Raw genomic sequence first — 20,612 nt, 5'->3', positions numbered from 1 at the left:
GATGGATGGATGGGTGGGTGGACGGATGGGTGGGTGGATGGATGGGTGGGTGGATGGGTGGATGGGTGGATGGATGGATGGGTGGGTGGACGGGTAGGTGGGTGGATGGATGGGTGGGTGGATGGATGGATGGGTGGGTGGATGGGTGGATGGATGGGTGGATGGATGGATGGGTGGGTGGATGGATGGATGGGTGGGTGGATGGATGGATGGGTTTTCCCCACTCTGGTCTCTGTGGCCCATCATGAAGTGGATGGTTCAGGGCTTACACCCGGCCTGGAGCCACCTGCCTGGGTCTGGGTTGAGCTCCACCCTTTAATGGCTGGGAGATCCTCTTCCGCCTCATCTTCGTCATCTGTGTTCATTACGCTGTGACGAGAGTGAACATGCTCACCACAGTGGCCAGCCTGTAGCAAATGCAAGATGTTCCATTCCAGAATGCACAGTTAGGGCTCCCTTGCCTGGACTGTGCCAAGGCCCTGGGTCTCAGGTGGAGTGGAGCTTTTGGTGTGTGTGGTGTTGGAAGGGGACTCCTCCTGTCTGTCCTCTGGGCCACTGCTCAAATGCTCTTTGGGCTCACTGTGAGGGTAAAGCCACATGGCTAGGGATGTGCCCCTGCAGCCACCAGGGCACACTTCTCCCAGAACCCCCTCCTCCCCAACCCCAAGTTTTGAAAATAAACACTAGGAAAGGAAAATGTGTTTAGGCAAATTCTGGTTCTTTCTGCCCCATGACCTGCAACCTCCAGCCAAGGGGACACCTAGAATGACTTCCTGGGACTGGGAAAAAAATAATCTGGGGATGACATACTAATGGCACCTCAGGAAGTCACCGTGCCCTCTGCCAGCTTTGCATATAGGCTCCAGAGCTGGAGCTCCTGGTAAGGGCTCAGAGGCCAACTGTGTGCATCTCTTCCTGACTCAGCCTCAGTGACAGCACGCTGGAGGCTTGAGAATTTCAGAGACATTCCCTCCCCATGTCAAACACCAGCACAACACTGGGCAGGAGCCATGGCTAATAGCAGCAGGGATGGGAGGGGCTGGACCCAAGTTCAGAGTTGGGATAAAGCCAGCAAGAGTCCCTTTCCTTTGTCAAGTTTATTTTATTAAAATATACAGGACTGAATATTGGTGGGCACTGAGAACAGGAACCACCCTCCCAGGCCATGCCTAAGGGAGATGCTTCTGCCATGCAGATATGTGGCCACTCCCTGTCCCAGTGTGGGAGACAGACCGCTCTTGGTTGGACCTACAGCCAGTCTGGCCCTGAGGCTGGGGGCAGGGGCATGGTGGTGACCCTCTCCTGAGGACTTGGCCCCTAAGAAGCAGAGCAACACCAGCTAGGAGGGCCAGGCTGGGGGGTGAGGGGAGATCCCTGAGCCAGGGAAAGCTGATGCCCTCCTGGAGGAGGGAAGAGGCCCCCCGTCAGACTGGAGATGGTGTCAGTGCAGCTCCGAGGGGAGGCCCATGTGTGTGTGGGTGCCGAGGGCCCCCACGGCCTCCGCCATCCCATTTTCCTGTGAGGGCCCTGCTCACCCTGGGTCTAGCCTCCGGGGGGCACCCAGGGATCCCGGGGCTGGCCTGTGCAGAGGCGGGCTGCAGCGATGGAATGTGTCTTGTGGGAATGTTCCTCGGAAGGGCCCGTGCTGCCCGGCGCTGGATTCCTTCTCACATCTCTCTCCCCCTGGAGGTTTCTGTCGACCTGCTGTCCGGCCACAGGCTCCTCTGCTCTCACTGCTGGCTCTGGCTTTGGGCTGACATTGGCCTTTATCCCCAGAGTAGACCCCAGCCAAGCAGAGTCCCCGGGGTTTGTGCTTTTAAATGTTGGTGAGCTGGGCCGGGCTGGGATGGCCTTTGAGTCCCCACTGCTCTGAGGCACAGAACAGACCCCTGAGCTTCTTCCCCAGGGCCACCCAGATAGGGGCCACTGGGACCCAGGCCTCAGCCCACCAGGAGGGCCCTGCCTGCAAAAAGCAAGCATCCTAGGCTCCCCTCAGGGGCCGTGGCCTGAGCTGCCAGGGGTGCTTGTGCTTTTTGTAGGGGGTCGTGTTAAGCCTGAGCAGAGAGGCGGCCACCCAGCTTCGGGAGAGGGGCTGAGCCAAGGGCGACGGACCGAGGGGGAGAGGGAGGGAGGGGCCCCTCCCGGGTCCCCTGAGCACTGCCCCCAGGCTCCTGGCTGCCAGTCCCTGAGCCATGTGACCTCCTCCGAGGACTTAAGAGGACCTTGGGAAGAACAGGCCTGTGCTGGGGGGATGTGGGCAGCTCCCCCCACCACATTCCCACTGAGCTGAGACTGAGAAGGGGGAAGGCTCTCCCGCCTGTGCAGTGGGCAAACAGTCCCTTCAGTCTCCACAGGAGACCCAGCCCCCGAGCTTGACAGGCCCCCTTCCTGTAACTGAGGGAGAATGAACCCGGTGGCCCCCACCACCCATCCTTGTCCATGGTGGGCAGCCCGGTGTGGGCAAACAGTCCCTTCAGTCTCCACAGGAGACCCAGCCCCCGAGCTTGACAGGCCCCCTTCCTGTAACTGAGGGAGAATGAACCCGGTGGCCCCCACCACCCATCCTTGTCCATGGTGGGCAGCCCGGTACAGCCCCCAGCCACTAGGCCAGTGGAGTGGCAGGGGCTCCAGGGAGGCATTTCCAGAAAGCAGCAGGCTTTGCCTCACCACCACCTCTTTCCTAGTCACAAGTCCCAGCCCCCAGGGTCCTGGGGTGAGGGGCTTTCTGGGAGCCTAGGGCAGCGGGAGGGAGCGGCTGGGGGTAGGAGGAGGCCCGAAGAGCCCCGGAGCCAGGCCCACTGTGGGGTAGGAGGGGGGGTGCAGGAAGGAGGGGCGAGGCGGGCTCACACAGAAGGGGCCTTTACTCTGGAGACTGGGCCCTGCCCCACAGGGGAGCCTGAGCCCCTTCCTGGTAACACCCCATGGCTGGCGGGCTGTGGACAGCTGCCCACCCGAGGCAGCCTCCTCCCACTGGCCTGTGCAGCTCTCACCTGGACCTGGCTCTCAGCCAGACTCAGCCCCTCCCTGGCCTCTGCCAGCCCAGAGGAACAGCTTGCGTGCGTGCATGTGTGCGTGTGTGCGTGTGAGTGTGTCTGGAGCAAACTGTTCACTTTTTGCAAATACATTAGAAAAAAGTTTCTCATGGAGGCTGCTCCTGGCAGGATTGAGGTTTCTTGGGGTGGAGGTGGCCGTGGACACCCAGGCCCCTCCACATGTCCTAGATGACGTTCTCGAAAAGCTGCATGGAGCTCATGATGTTCTCATCCTGTGTGGAGAGAGCGGAAGATGCCCTGTCAGGTGCTGGTGGGTGGGGGCGGAGGGGGGGTCCCCAAATCTGGCTGGGAATCCTGCAGTGGCTACTCTGTCTGTCTTTCTGAGTGGATGGGGGAGCTGAGGAGGTCCCTGGGCTGGTTAGGCCCAATCTGCCTGCAAGCCTAGCTGGTGACTCACTGGTGGGCTACACACACCGAGACGGAGGGGTCCCTGAGGCTGCTCTGGAGTGAGGCAGTGGCGAAGACAGTGGAGGCCCAGACCCTTGCCCCCCAAGGGTGCTCTGCAGATGAGGCCAGCAGCCACGTTTGGGGGCTCTGGGCACCTTTCCCCAGTGTGACCCCCTCCAAGGGCCACAGGTCCGAATCACTCTCTGTTGGCCCCACGTCTGCCCCTCTGATTGGCAGCTCTACAAGGTCAGGGCTGAGGGAGGGTTTGCCCAGATGGGCTGTGGGCTGGCTGGAGTGGGTGGGGGGGGTGCTGGCGAGGGCATGGATTCAGACAAGAGTGAAAAGAGAGCTTGGAGCCTCTTTTGATCCAGCCACCTAGGAGGTGGGGAGGGCCCGAGGACAGCTGACATGTCCTCCCAGGGCCAGCCAGGCCAGGACTGAGGGCTGTGAGTGTGGGAGGTCTCAGCCACTCACCTCCACACCCAGTCCACACAGGACTCTGTGCCCAGCCTCCCGATGCCACCTACCTTCTGACAGGTCTCCAGAAACTCGTCAATGGTCACCACCCCGTCTCGATTCCGGTCCATTTTCTGCAACCCAAGCCATGCCCAAGGTAAGTCTGTGCCCTGCCAAGGATGGCCCCTGCCCCCAGCCTGAGGACGTGGCAGTGGACAAAGGATGGGCTCCCTCCACCCCCACCTGTCCCCTCGGCAAGTGGATTCAGGCCACATAAAGTGCCTTCTGAGCCATCTGCAACCCCACTGCCGGCCTCTCTGGCATCTCCCCAGTCTGCCCGCTCAGCTGCTCCCCTGACAGCCTCCCTGGGCTTGTGCTTCCCAGAACCTGTCCCTGTGATCATCTGACCCCCTCACCTCCCTGACAGGCAGCCTGGGCAGATGAGGCAACCGAGGCCCAGGATGGCCAGCTGTCTAGAGGGCACCCAGCAAGTGGGAGGTGGAGCCTTCAGCCCCTCTAACCCTAACCCCTCACCCCTCCCCCTGATGCAGAGCAAAGGCAACCCCAACCCTGCTCCTTTCACAGAGTGTTTCTCTGGAGGAGCTGGAAAAGCTCCCGTAAGGCACCGGCCTGGGGCAGCACAGTGTGAGTGTACGAGCGTGTGTGTGTGCGAGTGCATGTGTGTGCACCTGTGGGCGCGCATGTGCTCATGTGTGAGTCTGTGTGCCCGTGTGTGTGTGTGTGTGTGTGTGTGTGTGTGCGCGTGCGCGTGCTGGGGATGGCATGGTAGCTGTCGCATGTGCTCATGTGTGAGTCTGTGTGCCCGTGTGTGTGTGTGTGTGTGTGTGTGTGTGTGTGCGCGCGTGCGCGTGCTGGGGATGGCATGGTAGCTGTCTCAGAATCCACGAGCCCCAGCCTGCCCTAAGAGGAGGTTTTGCAGAGAGGGCCTGCTGATGTTTTTTTTTTTTTTAAATAATGACTGGTAAGGGGATCTTAACCCTTGGCTTGGTGTTGTCAGCACCACACTCTCCCACGTGAGCCACGGGCCGGCCCCCTGCCTGTGTTTTAATTCGCTCCTCAGGTTATTCTACCAGCCAGGTTGGAGAAGAAGTTGAAACTCCTTGTGGGGTAGCGGCTTGCCCACGGCCGCCCCGAGAGCAAGAGCCCCCTCCGCTGCCAGGCTACTCTTCCCCACCACCGGGGCGCAGCCCACTTACCTGGAAGAACCTTTCCACATGCTCTGCGGGTGCGTCCTCCCGCAGGATGGGGTAGGTGTGGCGGCCCATCATGTCATAGATGGACTTCACGATGGCCAGCATCTCCTGGAGGGGGGAGGGTGGTGATATGAGCCTGCTGCAAGGACCACAGGGCCTTGGTAGGGCCAAGGGAGGGGCTGCATCAAAGGGCAGAGGGCCACCTCCAGACAGTGATGAGCGAGTGTGAAGGGTCAAGTGAGGGGGACCCCTCCCAGTGAACCCAGCTTGAGCTCCTGGCCCTCCAAGAGGAATTTATCTCCAAAAGAAGTTGGAGATAGATTTTTATGTGCTTATCTCCAAAGTCTGAAACTGTAGCAACAATTTCAGACACAAAAACAAATGCTGGGCCGGCCCGGTGGCGCACTGGATAAGTGCGCCGCTTGGGAAGCGCGGCGGCGCTCCCGCCCGAGGGTTCAGATCCCACATACAGACCGGTTCCCGCTCACTGGCTGAGTGAGGCGCGGGAGCAACACCGAGGGTTGCAATCCGTTGCCGGACACGGAAAAAGACAAAAGACAAAAAAACAAAAAAAAAACCCAAATGCTTGGATCAAACAAAACCTGCCTGTGGGCCCAAGGGGAGGGAGCCGAGGCCAGGCCCCCTGGTTTCCCTACTTATGTCTCCCCAGACTCTCCTGTACGAAGGTGACCTGAGAACACCTAATGAGCTGGACCACTGTGTGGTGAGGGGCACACAACCCCACCTATACCTAGGTGTCCGGGCCTGAGAGCCCAGGGAGGAGAGCCCGCTGGCTGCTGTCCCCTAGGGCCAGGGTGAGGTCTCGTCTCTGGGTAGGGAGGGGAGCCAGGAGAGCCAGACAGCAGGAGAGAGGACAGGAAGAGAGGCTGGGTGTGGAGCAGCAGCAGGCGAGGGGGGAAGGTGGGTGCCTGCTCCCAGCCACCCCATACCTCTTTGGTGATGTAGCCGTCCTTGTTAATGTCGTAGAGATTAAAGGCCCACTTGAGCTTCTCATGGACTGTTCCTCGCAGCAGGATGGAGAGCCCAACCACAAAGTCCTGTGCAGGAAGGGGAGGTGAGGAGAGATAATCCGACGCCCAGATTCTGTTTGTGTGGCTGCCGCTGAAACTCACACCTCTGCAGGCGAGGCGCCTCCATAGCAGAGTGGGCGATGGTGTCCTCTCGAGGCAGCGCAGGGTGAGTGTACGAGTGTGTGCATGTGTGTGTGTGCATGTGTGTGTGTCTGTGTGCCCATATTGTGTGTGGATGTGGATGTGAGAGGGTGTGTGTGTTGTGTGTGTGCTGGGGATGGCACGGTAGCTAATACTGATCTCAAATAAAGATATTCGAATGTATGGTGTATTAGACATGTTTAATGCATTACTGCTGATAGAGAAGACCTGGGGGTGCTCTTTTAGTAAACGGGTACTCTACTTTTAGTTTTCCAGGCATCTGCTTGTCAGCTTAAAAAGCTAAACTAATGGTGTATCACTCTTGAGTCATGACATACCCGTGTGTTGCCATCACCATCACCTCTGGAGTGTGACAGATAATTTATTACTAATGTGACAAGACATGACTGTTCCAATGACTTCCATGTGAAAACTTCAGCTGTTTCACAGCAGTTGGTGGAAAGCAAGTCTTTCTCCCCACCTTCGGGAACGTTTGAAGGGTAAGCCCTCCCTGCCCCACGGGGTCCTCCCGGGCTACTCGGAAGGAAAGGGAGCAGAGAAGGGCTGTCCCAGAGAAGGGGTGTGTGTGTGGCCAGCCTGCAGAGGGACAGGCCATGCACCAAGGGGCTTAGTCCCCACTCAAATAATAGATTTTCTGGATTGGAGGAAGCCTGTACCACGAGAGAAAAATACTAAGGAAAACAGAGAAAGCAATTTAGAAGAAACAAAAACTATTCCAGGAGAAAAAAACTTAACAAAAACTAGTAGATTCAAAGGTTAGACATCTTGTATCCCTAAAGTAAGAATAGGATACTATAAAAAAAGAAATAATTGGAAACAAGAAAGAGTTCTTGGGAATTAAAAATAAGAAAGCAAAATGACAGACGTTGAAGGGTTGGAAGAGCAAGCAGAATCTTCTATAAAGCGGAGTGAGAAAGCAAAGGGCTGAAACGGGAGAGCAAAGTGAAATTTCAGAAAACGGTGCAAAGAGAGGACCTCGCAAGCTCCTGGAGAGAACAGCAAAGCCAAACAGAAAACAAAATCAGGTCGCATACGCAGGGTGAGGACCACGGGCTGTGGCTGCTGGACCGCGACGCCGGAGGCAGGAGGCCCAGGGGAGGTGCCGCCACCGTCTGAGGGAGGACAACTTGCCGTGGGTGTTCACGTCCATATGACATATGAAGCAAGAGTAAGAAGACAATAAAGACACTTCTGGACACCCAAAGGCTCAAAAATGACCTGTCACGTACTGTTTCGTAGGGAACTGCTGGAAGGTATGCCCCTAAAAGAGAGTAAAGCAACCAAGAGGAAGCAAGGGATTCCAGAACCCGGGGACCCCGTCCAGGGGAGCGGAAGAGGGCCTGCAGGGTTCCAGGGAGCTATCCTCGGGGGGATGCCAGGCAGGAGGTGTAGACGACTGGAGAAGGGTCTGGGTCGAATGAACAATGAGGTCACAGAAAACCAGACAAACGAAGTCAGGACAACTGTTGACTGTGGGCGGAAGAGGAACGTGTGCAGGAGGGAAGCAGAGCCACAGTTAACTGTGCGGCTCAGCTGGGACGGAGTCCACATCATCACTGTAAACCGAGTGCTAGCCCGTTGAGTCCTACAGTCTGTTGGGAAGCCAGGGCATGGGAAAGGTGTGGTTTGAGGGAGGCCCAAACCCTCCCCACCCATGGCAGAGGGCCAATGCGCAGTGCCTAAAACCAAACAGCCAAAAAGCAGCAAAAGTGCACCCCCGGAAACACCGAGCCCAGTGCTGACAGTGGCTGAACAGACAAGGCGCCATCTGCTATTTTTCCAGAGTGCGCCCCGTAAATCGTGTGTGTAAGTGAAGAAAATGCAAATATTTTAAGGGAGAAACAATTGCGGAACGGTAACCACTGAAGCTCAGGCATGGCTTACATATGCAGCGACAATTCAAAGTTATCCCTGAAACCATGTCCCTCCCTCTTCCCTGGGGTCGGCAGGCACCCACCCCTCTTGTGTGCACCACGGGAAGGCACCAGTGTCACTCTCCTCCTGCCTTGTCTTCACAGCGGGCACCTTCAGCTGACACAGGCCCATCAGGTTGTCGTTTGCCCTGTGGAAGCCCTCATGCTCAGCCAGAGTCTGCTGCAGGCAACTGAGGAGTGTCCCCACTCAGTGTCCCTTAGCCTGTGTGTGTGTGTGTGTGTGTGTGTGTGTGTGTGTGTGTGTGTGTGTGTGTGTGTGTGGTATAGTAGTGACAGTATGAGGATACAGCAGGTGGGAATGTCCCCTGCAAGGCCACCGGCCAGTCCTCATTTGTAAAGGTAACACACAGCCGATCCCAAGTCCAGCCAGCCTATGTCAGAGTGCACGCCCAGGCCTCACACAGCAGGGTTTCACATGCAGCCATTGCTAGTCGAGCCCCTTGCTTTTAACTCTGAAGGGTAGGAAGCCCATCATATCTGCAGCCCCTGCTCAGTGGCTTGTCCCAGAGGCAGGGCCCAGGGACTGTGAGGGGCTCCTGCAGTGACACAGCAGACCTCAATTCCAGGCTAAGTCACCCAGGGTGCTCATGAGGGGTACCCAGCAGAGCCCAGAGCAGGTGCTCAGCAAGCGGTTGGGGCCGAGGGTGTGACCACGGGGACTGTAGGCTGCCCTGTGCCTACTGCACTCTCACCGCGGATAGGGATGCCCAGCTGGCCATGGAGCAGTTAACTGTTGGGGGGGAGGTACAGAGAGGCGGCCACAGCCCCCAGACATGCTCTGGCCATCACTCTCTCCAAATAAGCAGCTTGGCCAATGCCACTTCCAACCTGGGAGGCCTGACTTTACCCTGGGTACTGAAAAGACACCAGTATTCTAAAGAATTGTTTTGAAAGCTTTATACCTCCCTGGCAAGATGGATTAGCTGAATCAGAAAGGCCCTGGGTGGCATGGGGTGTTAAGACACACCTGTATGCGGCATTGCCTGCTCTGGGCAGGGGTAGGGCTGGGTGGGGGGAGAAGAAACACCAGGCTCCTTCCTGCTGTCAAATTCCAGAAGCTCCATGAAGACAAGAGCAGGAGCCAGACCCTGAGGTGTCACTAAATGTCCTGCTCAGCTCTGCCAAGGTTTGCTGGTTTTGCCATTTTGTTTTCTGGGATGGTGGTTGGTGAGGGGAGGGAAATTTTAATATGTTACCGTATCAGCAAACTATAATTACCCTGTGTCTTGTCTCTAAGAATATATGAAAAAGACTGGTGCCGTTCTAAGTATGGGTCAGCCAAGCTGACCCGAGACCCTGAGGCCGGGCACGGAGGAAGGCCCAGCGTCCTCCTGACCAGTTCTGAGTCTCTAAGAATATATGAAAAAGACTGGTGCCGTTCTAAGTATGGGTCAGCCAAGCTGACCCAAGACCCTGAGGCCGGGCACGGAGGAAGGCCCAGCGTCCTCCTGACCAGTTCTGAACCCCAGCCCGCAGGGTCCCTTTTGACTGCTGGGATCCCAACCTGTGGAGTACCAAGGTTGGGGCTGTGGGGATATGCACCTTCCTCCTTTCCTGAAAAAGTCTTCCCAGAGCAGGACCCTTTGAAATCATGAAGTTCCTCCAGGTAAACACACCCATATGAAGCCAGAGGAATTAGTGTCACGTGCAGAGGCACGCAGAAGGCCCGGTCAGGTGCCAGGGCTGAGTGACCTTCGGAGAAGGTGCCCAGCAGAGGGGCTTTGGCACCAGCAGACCCTGATCCCTCAAAGTCCTGAGCTACCACCTTAAAGAACCACAAGACCCTTACCTCTGGGGTGGGGGTGAGAGCCATGACCACAGGAGGGTGAGGAGGGTGACCGCAACCTTCCTGAGCACCTGCCACGCGCAGGGGCCCTGCTAAGACGTTTGATCATGTCATTTCTGAACAAGGAAAACCATCCCACAAAGCCTGGTTGGATCTATTACATGGATTCCTTCTCACACTTATTCCCAGAAGTCTCAGGTGCCTCTTAAAGGGTACACCAGAAACTGGTTGCAGAGGAGGGGACTGGGGAGGACAACAAATGTTCCCTGTTTACTCCTTTGTACCGACTGGAATTTTCCCATGTGCTACAATATTGGTATTTCAGGTATTACTGAAAATAAAAAAGATGAGGAATCCATATGGTTATACCAGTAACAGTTCTCAGAGTGTGGTCTGGGGGTTGGTGGGGTTGTGGTCACAGCCCAAGGGCCTCGGGCAGCCCCACCGTCCGGGTGTCAGTGTGCCTGGTGGGCTCGCTGCATAAAAATAACCCGAGCGGTGTTATCGACGGGTTATTATTACCGGTGCGACCCGGGGCTTTCTGAGCCCAGCGAGCTCGCTCTGCCACTTTCCTGTTGGCTGCCCTTGGCCCTGGAAGCCAAGCTGCGGTGGTTATCGACCAGGCCCAGCTCTCAGCAAGGTTTTCCTCTCCAAAGAGGTTTCAGCTTTTCGCCTGCAGCTATTTTTAGGGGCCCGGACTCCACAGATGTGGCCTCTCTCAAATGATCCCCTGTGGCCAGGCCTGGGAGGAGCCCAGGACGCTGGCTGTACTGGGCAGCTGTCTTGCGGGGGGAGGGCAGGATCTTCCTGACAGTGGGCAGCGCCAGGCTTCATGCACAGGGCCCAGCTTGCCTGATCCCTCGGAGCCCGCTCAGGCTGAGATCTTGTCTGGATGCTTCTGGCCTGTTTTCTGGGTAACTAGGGGTAAATTCTGGGGCTGGGCGCCTGAAATCCCACCATTAGCAAGCCAGGCCTCTGAGTTAAAACTTGACCCCTTTAAAATGCAAATTCACGTTGGGTCACTACCACCTCAGTGTGCACTTAGTAGCCCCCTTGGCTGGGCAGAGCTGGATGCAAACTCCTAGAATGGAAAAAAAGCTGAGAATAGGGTGACCGAATAGCAAAATCACATTCCACTGACCTCACTGTCCCAGGGCCAGCCACGCACAGTCCACTCATTCCCCGGGTGACATGCAGGGTCGTTTCTACCCAGGATCGTGTCTGACCCTCTGGAAAGCCCTGAGAAGGTTGCCCTAGGGCAGGAAGGTGTCCTTCAGGGGCAGGGCATGTGGGAGGGGTCAGCAGGGGCTTACCTCGAAGTGGATGGCCCCATTCCCGTCGGCATCGAAAGCGTTGAAGAGGAAGTGCGCATAGGTGGTGGCATCTGAGGAGAGCAAGGGAGAGGGCCGGGGTGTGTTGGGACCACCTGGCAGCTCGTCCCCCACCCCAGGCAGCCCTACCCAGGCAGGGTTTCCTACTGCATACTGGGCGGGACACCCCCTTCCACTGGGACAGAGGCAGCCCCAGGCCCCTGCAATGCAAGGGGTGGCATGGTGATGGGGGTGGCAGGAGGACTTCTTCCTCCACACAGGGGCTCAGCAGGCGCTTTGGAGGAGCCAGGGGGCTTGCCTTGGACTCACCTCCCTGAGGGAAAAACTGCGAGTAAATGAGTTTGAAGGTGTCTTCATCCACCAGGCCCGTGGGACACTCCTGCAGCGGGAAGGCACCCCTCTCAGCGACCTCAGCCTCCCCCAGCTCCATGCCCTGACTCCACAGAGCCTGGCCTCTCTCCCACTTCTGAGGGGGTGGGGTCGCTGCCCAAAGCACTGCAAGGCAGCGGGTAGGCAGGAAGGGAATGGCTGGTCCACTCATGCCAAGCTGTTCCCCCATCTTCTTCTTCCCCGTACCAGCATTGGAGACGTGAAGAAAGGAGCATGGAGGTCATCACAATACTGATTCTGGGGCCTGCTCCACCCCCAGACAGCTCTTAGCTGTTCCCCCATCTTCTTCTTCCCCGTACCAGCATTGGAGACGTGAAGAAAGGAGCATGGCGGTCATCACAATACTGATTCTGGGGCCTGCTCCACCCCCAGACAGCTCTCCAGAACACTATACAAAAACTGAAGAATACACATTTTTTTTCAGGAGCACATCCTGTGGTTACCAAGATATACCAGATGCTAGAAAATAAAACAGACTCTGACCACAATGATATTAAGTTAAAATTCAAAACAATAACATATTTAGAAAATCTCAAATATTTGGAAATTAAACAATACACTTCCAATTAACTCATAGGTCAGAGAGGAAAAGGTGAATTTTTTTTTTCTTTTTGTCTTTTATCGCGACCGGCAACGGATCGCAACCCTCAGTGTCGCGCCCGTACTGGACCAGGACCGGCAACGGGATTGCAACCCTCGGTGTTGCGCCCGCACCTCGCTCAGCCAGTGAGCGGCTGGTCTGTATGTGGGATCTGAACCCTCGGCGGGAGCGCCGCCGCGCTCCCAAGCGGCGCACTGTAGCAGTGCGCCACCGGGCCGGCCCGGAAAAGGTGAATTTTGAAATATTTTAAATTGAATAATAAAGAAAATACAGCATATCAAAATTTGCTGGATGCAGGTAAAGGTGTGTTTAGAAGGAAATTTATGGCCTTGGGTATTCCTTTATTAGAAAAGAAGATGGGTGTAAGACCAATGACATAGCTTCTAGATCTAAGCTTTTCAGAATCTAGAAAAAGCAGAGCAAATTAAACTCAAAGAAAGTAGAAGAAAACATAATAAAAATAAGAGTAGAAATCAATGAAAAAGAAACCAGAGAAGCATAGAGCAAGACCAGTAAAGTTATTAAGAAACTCAACAGGCAAGTCATAGACTGGGAAAACACAGCTCTGGTACATGCATCTGACAAAGGACTTGTTTGTAGGATATATAATGAATAGCCCAATTCTTAGACCACCTCCTCCATGCGGCCCTCCCTGACTTCCCCCAGGAATGACAAGGGTGCCCCTCATGGCCCTTTGTGGCCTAACATGCTGCTGTTCTACATCTGGTGCAGGGATGCTAATCACACTTGGGTAAGAGGTCAGACCTCCAGGGCCCAAAGGGCGGGGACCAGACCTTTTCTTTCAAAACAATACACCAAATGTTAACTAATCATGGCTATCTTTGGGGGAAGGTGGGATTTCAGATGATCTTTATTTTTATTTTTTTATTTATGATTTTTTTTTTCATTTTCGTAATTTCTTTTGGTACGACATGCATCACTTTTACAATACAAAGTAAAGCTATGGACAGAACAGCATCGAGTACCAAGAGCAACCCCTTCCCATTGACAGGCGAGGCACGAGCCCGGCTACACCACCAGCCCCGTCTCCCTGTGCACCACGCAGAACAGAGTCCACGATTATCTGTAGCTGATGCTGGCTGCTGCCTCTCCCACTGCAGCATGAGCTATTTGGGGGCAGCCTTCCTATGCAGCTCATCCTGTGCCTGCGGTGCCTAGGACGGTGCTGGGCATGGGTCCCAGGTTGAGTCTGCTCATGCCTGGGTCTCTCCCGTGAGCATGGCAGGAGAAATGCAGCCCGCACTGCCCACTTTCAGCAAGCTCAAGAGCACCCCGAAAGAGCAATCGGATGGTTCCCTTGGTCCATGCATGCTCCCAACATCCAAGATAACTATTTTATATTGTCTTTAAGCTTCCAGTACCTGTTTCCTCATCCTTACCCTCAGCTTGCTTCCTATTTCACTGAGAAGACAGAAACCACAGAAGAAAATTTCCCCAAACTGCTACCACTGCACCCACCTATCTACCTGCATCTGGTCCAGACATCGCTTCCCCTCCTTTGCAGGGGGACTGTCCCTGTTCCTGGCAAAGGCAAACCCTCCACTTGTATGGGGATCCCAGCCCCTCTCACCTACTCAAGCACGTGGTTCCATCCACTCTCCTCACTTTTTCCTCATCAACTCCCCCACCCCACCCACCTTCTGAATTACTCCCATCATCATATGGACATACTGTTCAATCTGGCAAACCTTAGTCAAATTAAGTACAGACAAGCCCCGTAAGCCAGCAATTCCATTCTGGATAAACATTCCACACAGATTCTCCCCCAGCTAGGGGGACCTGTGCACAGAAACAGTAATTTTGGTTGGGGGAGTTGGAGAAAACCCAGGGGTCCATCGCAGGCAGAATGGGCAGGCAAAATAGGGGGGATGCACACCAGGGAGAACCACGTAGACAGGATTAGATACACACACAGCAGCAGGGACTGATGTTAATGATAAGACGCTTCCTTCAATTAAGAGACAGACATTTCAGACTGGATAAAAGAAAGACCCAACTATATGCTATTTACAAAAAGGATACCCTTGATACAAAGACACAGATTTAAAGTAGAAGGGCAGGAAAGGATAAGAAAGCTGAACATTTCATAATGATACAAGGATTAATTCATCAAGAAGACAGAATCATCTGAAATACACATCACCTAGTAAAAGAGTTTTGAAGTACCTGAAGCAAAAAATTTGGAACTAAAGGGATAAACATTTAAACTACAATAATACTTGAAAATTTTAACATCCTTTTCCAGTAAATGATACAACAAGTAAAGATATGAAAGATTTGGAAAACACTATCAACCAATTTGATTTAATTAATTACAGAACACTATACAAAAACTGAAGAATACACATTTTTTTTCAGGAGCACATCCTGTGGTTACCAAGATATACCAGATGCTAGAAAATAAAACAGACTCTGACCACAATGATATTAAGTTAAAATTCAAAACAATAACATATTTAGAAAATCTCAAATATTTGGAAATTAAACAATACACTTCCAATTAACTCATAGGTCAGAGAGGAAAAGGTGAATTTTTTTTTTCTTTTTGTCTTTTATCGCGACCGGCAACGGATCGCAACCCTCAGTGTCGCGCCCGTACTGGACCGGGACCGGCAACGGGATTGCAACCCTCGGTGTTGCGCCCGCACCTCGCTCAGCCAGTGAGCGGCTGGTCTGTATGTGGGATCTGAACCCTCGGCGGGAGCGCCGCCGCGCTCCCAAGCGGCGCACTGTAGCAGTGCGCCACCGGGCCGGCCCGGAAAAGGTGAATTTTGAAATATTTTAAATTGAATAATAAAGAAAATACAGCATATCAAAATTTGCTGGATGCAGGTAAAGGTGTGTTTAGAAGGAAATTTATGGCCTTGGGTATTCCTTTATTAGAAAAGAAGATGGGTGTAAGACCAATGACATAGCTTCTAGATCTAAGCTTTTCAGAATCTAGAAAAAGCAGAGCAAATTAAACTCAAAGAAAGTAGAAGAAAACATAATAAAAATAAGAGTAGAAATCAATGAAAAAGAAACCAGAGAAGCATAGAGCAAGACCAGTAAAGTTATTAAGAAACTCAACAGGCAAGTCATAGACTGGGAAAACACAGCTCTGGTACATGCATCTGACAAAGGACTTGTTTGTAGGATATATAATGAATGGCTACAAATCAACAATTATAATAAGACTAATAGCTCAATTTTTTAAACAGGTGAAACACAAAGACACTTTACAAAAGAAAATATAGAAATGGTCAATAGCACAGGAAGAGGTGTTTGACGGCATTAATCATCAAAGGATTGCAAACAATCCAATGCAAAATACAAAATACCCAATCATCTATCATCTCAAAAAGACTGACAACACCAAATGTTGGCTAGGATGTGGAGCAACCGGAACTCTCAAATATTGTTGGTGGTGGTATAAAATGGCATAACCACTCTGGAGAACTGCTTGGCAGTTTCTTATAATGTTAAAATGTAAAAATGTTACATCAACCATATGACCTATTTATCCAGGATAAATGAAGGGATATGTTCACAAAAAGACTTGTACAAGAACATTTAAAGCAGCTTTATTCATAGTAGTCCAAAACTGAGAACTGCCCAATCAATCAACAAAAGCAGGGAACTGTGGCACATTTACATAAGAGTACCATTCTCCATTAAAAATGAATAAACTACCGATATATGCAGCAATATGGATGCAAAAATATCATGCTGAGCAAAAAAGCCAGACATAAAAGACTTTATACTATATGATTCCATTTATACAAAGTTCTAGAACAGGCAACACTAATGCACATGACAGAAAGCTGTATAGCACTGGTAGTTAAAAGGGTGTATACAACTGTCAAAACTCACTGAAATAGGGGCCGGCCCGGTGGCGCAGGAAACATACTAGTTAGACTTCTGCTTTCAGTCATGATGAGATTGAGTGTCAGCCTTACCTTCCCACCGCAAACAACTTTAAAACTAGAAGAAATATGTGTGAAGCAAGTGTTTTCAGGTTTTAGACTACAGTGCAGGGTTATGATCTTTGAGATTAGGGACACCGAAGTGAGCTCCACATTCACCCTGAATATCTGTCTGAATACACTTTCCAAATTATGGCAACAGGGAGGTGGGACATAAGCCAAGGAGCAGCAGTCTTGCTGAGATGACAAGGCAGAGATCAGAGTTTGGGGCTGCTGAGGCAGGTGGAGTTTTCATATCAGGGTCCTGGAGAGAAAGGAGCTGCACAGAGGGGTAGCCCCAGAAGTCTCTGTGGGGGTTCACCTTGGACTTGGCCAAGGGCTGGGCTACACATGTTCAGAATGATACTCTAGGGGGGTGGTGTATAGGGAGACAGAGACCTGAAAGGACATATCAGAATTCATGCAGTGATGGGAAAGAATGGGAGTATGGCTCAGCCAGAATGCAGACACCTCCTTAAGTACCTCAGGTGTTCAGCTGAAACCCAACCAAGGCCTTGAGTGAGGGCGTGTTCTAGACCTAAGGACAAAGTCAAAACAAACCCGCTCTAACAAAGCCTAAATTAAAGTCTGTGAAGATCAAGTGGATCTGCCAGTAATTTAATTGCCTGCAAAACTAAAATCCAATAGCATTTATATTAAAACAACATAATCCAGATTCCCTACAATATACCATTTACAATGTTCAACAAATAATAAAAAACTAAAAGACATGAGAAAAAGCAGGAAAATGTCAACATAATCAAGAGATAAAGGAATTATTAGATTTTGTTATTAGAATTATTAGAAAAGAACTTTAAGACCACTGTTATCAACATGTGGCAAGAATTAAAGGAAAGGCAAGAAATTGGTAAAGGGCCACAAAAAATCAATTACATTGTGTAATTGAATATACTAATTATCCTGATCTGAGCACGTTGCTCACAGGTATTAATATTCGATGTTGTGTCCCACAGATATGTACAATTAATTATGCTTCAATAAAAAAAAAGAATTAGAGGAAAGAAAAGAGTAACAGATGGGAATCTTAGTAGGAAAACAAAACTTAAAAAAGAACCAAATGGAACTTCTAAACATGAACAAAATGATACCTAAAGTTAAAAATTCACTTGATGAGCTTCAGAGAAGATTGGAGGCAGACACTACAGAAGAATAGGTGAACTTAAAAGTCAATAGGAATTACCCCAACTTAAAACAAAGAGAAAAAAGCTACTGACAAAACCATGCACAGAGACTCAATGACAATATCAAGCAGCCTAATATTTATGTGATTAAAATTCCAGAAGTATAGAAAAGAGAAACTGGGATATAAAAATATTTGAGGAAATAATGGCCAAAGTTTCCCTAAATTTTTAAAAAACATTAATCTACAGATGCAAGAAACTCAGTGAATCCCAAGAAGGGTAAATAAAAATAAAACTACCTCTAGGAACATCAAGGTCAATCTGATGAAAACCAGAGATAAAGAGTCAGTAAGGAAAGGGGAGAACAGTCATAAGAAAGATAGCTGACTTCTCAGGAGAAGTAATAGAGATCACAGGACAATGGAACACCACTACCTTTAGATTGTTGAAAGAAAAAAATCTGTTAATCTAGAGTTCTTCATCCAGTGATAATATCTTTTAAAAATGTGGGTGAAATAGGGCTGGCCTGGTGGCGCACTGGAGAGTGTGCCACTTGGGAGCGTGGCGGTGCTCCCGCTGAGGGTTCGGATCCCATATGGAGACCGGTTCCTGCTCACTGGCTGAGCGCAGTGCGGGTGCAACACCGAGGGATGCGATCCCGTTGCCGGTCCCTGGTACGGGCGCGACACCGAGGGTTGCGATCCCGTTACCGNATCAAGAGATAAAGGAATTATTAGATTTTGTTATTAGAATTATTAGAAAAGAACTTTAAGAACACTGTTATCAACATGTGGCAAGAATTAAAGGAAAGGCAAGAAATTGGTAAAGGGCCACAAAAAATCAATTACATTGTGCAATTGAATATACTAATTATCCTGATTTGAGCATCACACATTGCTCACAGGTATTAATATTCGATGTTGTGTCCCACAGATATGTACAATTAATTATGCTTCAATAAAAAAAAAAGAATTAGAGGAAAGAAAAGAGTAACAGATGGGAATCTTAGTAGGAAAACAAAACTTAAAAAAGAACCAAATGGAACTTCTAAACACGAACAAAATGATACCTAAAGTTAAAATTTTGGGCCGGCCCGGTGGCGCACTGCTACAGTGCGCCACTTGGGAGTGCGGCGGCGCTCCTGCCAAGGGTTTGGATCCCACATACAGACCGGCCGCTCACTGGCTGAGCGAGGTGCGGGCGCAACACCAAGGGTTGCGATCCCGTTGCTGGTCCCAGTCTGGTACGGGCATGACACTGAGGGTTGCGATCCGTTGCCGGTCACGAAAAAAGACAAAAAGGAAAAAAAAAATTCACTTGATGAGCTTCAGAGAAGATTGGAGTCAGACACTACAGAAAAATAGGTGAACTTAAAAGTCAATAGGAATTATCCCAACTTAAAACAAAGAGAAAAAAGCTACTGACAAAACCATGCACAGAGACTCAATGACAATATCAAGCAGCCTAATATTTATGTGATTAAAATTCCAGAAGTATAGAAAAGAGAAACTGGGATATAAAAATATTTGAGGAAATAATGGCCAAAGTTTCCCTAAATTTGTTAAAAACATTAATCTACAGATGCAAGAAACTCAGTGAATCCCAAGAAGGGTAAATAAAAATAAAACGACCTCTAGGAACATCAAGGTCAATCTGATGAAAACCAGAGATAAAGAGTCAGTAAGGAAAGGGGAGAACAGTCATAAGAAAGATAGCTGACTTCTCAGGAGAAGTAACAGAGATCACAGGACAATGGAACACCACTACCTTTAGATTGTTGAAAGAAAAAAAATCTGTTAATCTAGAGTTCTTCATCCAGTGATAATATCTTTTAAAAATGTGGGTGAAATAGGGCTGGCCTGGTGGCGCACTGGAGAGTGTGCCACTTGGGAGCGTGGCGGTGCTCCCGCTGAGGGTTCGGATCCCATATGGAGACCGGTTCCTGCTCACTGGCTGAGCGCAGTGCGGGTGCAACACCGAGGGATGCGATCCCGTTGCCGGTCCCTGGTACGGGCGCGACACCGAGGGTTGCGATCCCGTTACCGGTCAGTAAAAAAGACAAAAAGGAAAAAAAAATGTGGGTGAAATAAAGGCATTTTCAGATAAATGAATGCTAGAGAATTTGTCACCAGCCGAACTACACCACAAGAAGTGCTAAAGGAAGTATGCTATGGTTTGAATGACCCCCAAACCCATGTTGGAGCTTAATCCCCAACATGGTATTTGAAAGATGGGGTTTTTAAGAAGTGATAGGACCACGGGGGCTATGTCCTCATGAATGGATTAATCCACTCATGGATTAATGGGTTAATGGATTAAAGGGTCATCATGGGCATGGACTGGCAGCTTTATAAAGAGAACACATGAATGTCCTCTCCATGTGATACTCTGTGTCCTCAGGGACTCTGTGGAGAGTCCCCACCAGAAGAAGGCCCTCACCAGATACGCCCCTTGGATGCTGGACTTCCAAGCCTCCCAAACTGTAAGAAATAAATTTCATTTTCTTATAAATTACCCAGTTTCGGGTATTGTGTTATAAGCAGCAGGAAATGGACTAAAACAAAGTACTTCAGGATGAAGGGAACGGTATCAAATGGAAACCTAGATATACAGGAAAATAACAGGAAGCTAACAGGAATATTTTGAACTGAATACATATGAAAAGATAAATCAAAATTTGGGGGATCAAGACTTAGAAGGAAATTTAAAGCATTAAATAACGATTTTAGAAAAGAAGAAAAGTTTTTAAATAAGTAATGTAATTCCTGCCATAAGAAACGAGAAATTGTAGAGTAAAATAACCCCAAAGCAAGCAGAAGACAGGAAACAGGAAAAGACAAAAAATTAATGAATTTGAAAACAAAAAACCAGAGAATATCCACGAGACATCAATAAAACCGATACAACTCTAGCAAGAATAAAAAAGAAAAAAAGAGAGAAGACACAAATTACCCATATCAGGAATCAAACAGGGGAAATAAGTAAGACCCTCCAGACATTAAAAGGGTATGAAGGAAATATTATGAACAAGTCTTTGCACTCAAGTTTAACAAAGTTGATAAAGTGGACCAATTCCTCAAAAATCACAAACTACCCAAATTCACCAAAGATGAAAAGACAACCTGAATAGTACCAACCAATATTTCTCATGAACATAAGT

General features: G+C 50.5%; 1 protein-coding gene across 1 annotated transcript; it reads right to left on the bottom strand.

Moving 5' to 3' along the window:
• Positions 1 to 2,843: 2,843 nt before the first annotated feature.
• Positions 2,844 to 11,784, bottom strand: LOC103607052 (calsenilin-like). Its single transcript, XM_008591598.1, has 6 exons — positions 11,664 to 11,784; positions 11,337 to 11,407; positions 6,061 to 6,168; positions 5,114 to 5,218; positions 3,968 to 4,030; positions 2,844 to 3,265 (listed from the first exon to the last, which is right to left on the bottom strand). Exons 1-6 carry the CDS (start codon positions 11,782 to 11,784, stop codon positions 3,218 to 3,220), a joined length of 516 nt encoding a protein of 171 aa, XP_008589820.1. The 3' UTR covers positions 2,844 to 3,217.
• Between the last annotated feature and the right edge of the window lie 8,828 nt (positions 11,785 to 20,612).

The sequence above is a fragment of the Galeopterus variegatus genome, unplaced genomic scaffold (genome assembly GCF_000696425.1).
Source record: "Galeopterus variegatus unplaced genomic scaffold, G_variegatus-3.0.2 Scaffold7070, whole genome shotgun sequence".
Classification (NCBI taxonomy): domain Eukaryota; kingdom Metazoa; phylum Chordata; class Mammalia; order Dermoptera; family Cynocephalidae; genus Galeopterus; species Galeopterus variegatus.
This window is presented reverse-complemented; position numbering and strand designations above follow the sequence as displayed.